The sequence below is a fragment of the Vicia villosa genome, linkage group LG1, assembly GCF_029867415.1.
Source record: "Vicia villosa cultivar HV-30 ecotype Madison, WI linkage group LG1, Vvil1.0, whole genome shotgun sequence".
Classification (NCBI taxonomy): domain Eukaryota; kingdom Viridiplantae; phylum Streptophyta; class Magnoliopsida; order Fabales; family Fabaceae; genus Vicia; species Vicia villosa.
In genome coordinates, this window is record NC_081180.1 from 25,765,164 (window position 1) to 25,767,618 (window position 2,455).

The 2,455-nt window shown below is 33.7% G+C and overlaps 1 protein-coding gene across 1 annotated transcript; it reads right to left on the reverse strand.

Annotated features, from left to right (window-relative positions):
* Positions 1 to 274: 274 nt before the first annotated feature.
* On the reverse strand, positions 275 to 977 carry LOC131603151 (monothiol glutaredoxin-S2-like). Its single transcript, XM_058875421.1, has one exon. The coding sequence runs from the start codon at positions 936 to 938 to the stop codon at positions 630 to 632; it is 309 nt and encodes a 102-aa protein (XP_058731404.1). The 5' UTR covers positions 939 to 977; the 3' UTR covers positions 275 to 629.
* Positions 978 to 2,455: the final 1,478 nt, after the last annotated feature.

Consider the following 2,455-nt stretch of genomic DNA (forward strand, 5'->3'; position numbering starts at 1 on the left):
TCAAAAATCAATTTTATTATCTTTAGTCATTACTATAGCATGTGCAAATTTAGAGAGAGACCAATAAAATTTTAAAAGATGTAAAATTAAAAGACAAAAAACTGAGTTTTGAAATGGAATGACTAAAAGGTTAAAAACAAATGAATATAGTGATCAAAAGTGCATTTAAATTTATTTTAAACAAGATTTGAACTCTAGAATTTTTTTGTTAACATTTCAGGGTGTCCCTCAACTCATCAAATGACTGATCGAGTCTTATTCATTTTTTCTCCTCAGATGAACTAGTTATTAAATTAATGAATTTCACATGTATAACACTAATATCCCAAAAAAAAAAACATTAATACAAAAAAAACAACTCATCTATGATCCATCCATATAGTTTATATATTATCGTACATCAACTCATGTATTACATTTAGCCCCAAAAAAGGGAGGCTAAACGGAAGACTCGATTTCCCATGTAGTGCAGTGGCGGTACAAGAACCTTGTCCTTAAAGAACCCAAAATCTATCATTTAAGTTAGACTTATAACACTATTACCTAGTGCTATAAACTCTATAATATTAAACTCATCTTATCTATATTCTGCCTCTCTCTCTCTCTCTTTCTCTATTATATTGATTAAATTAAACCCAAAGAGCTCCAGCTTTTTTAAGCATTGGAATCAAAGAACGATTAAGATGAAGACTCATGACTTGATTGGCTCCACCAACAAGCTCACCGCCAATGAAAACAGTTGGAACAGATGGAGAAGAACCAAGTCTTGAAAGTGCTTGTTCAATCTCTCTCCCTCTTGATATCTCATCAAGTTCGTAAACAGCTGGATTCACACCAAAGTCACAAAAAAGTGTCTTTATGGTATGACTCATACAACATGAACTCTTGCTGAATATCACCACTGGCCTCTCTGAAATCATCTTTGTTACTCTCTCCATTGTGATACAAAAATGTTGCTATGTGATGAATGTCGTATTTGTAGGAGATGTGTTGATGAGATAGGCTAAATGTGGCATGCTTTATATAGAGGTTTTAAAGGGAATAAGTCAAGCCTTGTTGGGAAATAAAAACTGAGAAAAGTGAAGAATATTTGTGTCGCTTTCGGAAATAACTAAAGGGAATTAATTAAGTATACTTTCCGCAACTAGCCAACAAACGATTCTTTATTTATGCATTAGTTGCATGTGTACGAAAACAAAGTACTAGACAATTCCTTCTTTTTTATATACCACTTCACGTTATATTTAGAACACTACACTCAAAAAACTAGGGGTGGCAAAAATGGATCTCTTCACCTATTTAAGGCTTGTATGATTTGCTTTTTAAAAAAAATGGATTTTTTTTTTCCAAAATAGATTTGATAGAAAACATCAAAATGTTATAACTTTTTATATTTATTTTTTAAAATTGAAATATTAATTTGAACATCTAACTACCTAAACATACATTATTGATCAAAACATAGTTGAAATCGCAATTTTTTTAAAATAAATTATCTCAAAAATGATTTTTATGAAAAATATTCGAAATAGCGATCTTTTTTTGGATTTTGCTTCTAATTTTTTGTCTTGTAGGAGGGAGGAAAATCATTTCATCTTTCTTGGTATTCCTATAGGAATTAATCCTAGAAGGATTTCTTCTTGGAATGGGATAATGTTTAAGTTAAAATCTCGACTTATGGATTGGAAGTCTCGGATGCTTAGTTTCGGTGGTAGGCTCACTCTTCTTAAATCCGTTTTATGTAGCCTTTCAATTTTTATGCTCTCTTTCTATAAGGCTCCGAAGAAGGTGTTAAAGGAAATCACGAAGTTACAAAGTAATTTTCTTTGGGGAGGGGTTTGTGGAGGAAGGAAAATCCATTGTGTTAGTTGGAAGTCGATTTGTTTACCCGTTGAGAAGGGCGGCCTCAGTTTGAGAAGAATTAAAGACTTTAACTTAGCTCTCCTTAATAAATGACGGTGGAGAATTCTTGGTGGTTCGGATGCTTTATGGTATCATGTGTTGAAAGCTAGATATGGAGATATTAACCTCCATGTGATTTCCTTTGATGCTAAGAACTCTAAGAAGACTAAAATCATCTTGGTGGTTGGATATATTGTCTTTGGAAAATAGTTACTCCGATAATTTTTTTGTTGATAATTGTAGGTTCATTGTTGGAGGAGGTTTCAACACCTCTTTTTGGCACTCAAGATGGATGGAGGACTTTTGTATTAGGGATTTATTTCCGTTGGCGTATGAGCTTTCGTTTTTGAAATATGTGTCGGTTGCTTGTATGGGAGGATGGATTAATGATGGTTGGTCTTGGGGGGATTTCGGAGTGAGGTGTCAAAACAGCCCCGCTGCTGCTGTTTGTGAGGTGCAGCGGTGTCGCACGCTCGCGAAAAATGAACAGAGTCGCCACCAATATATTTATCCCATAAGGGAAAGGAATATCAGAAAACCTAACAAAGGAAGG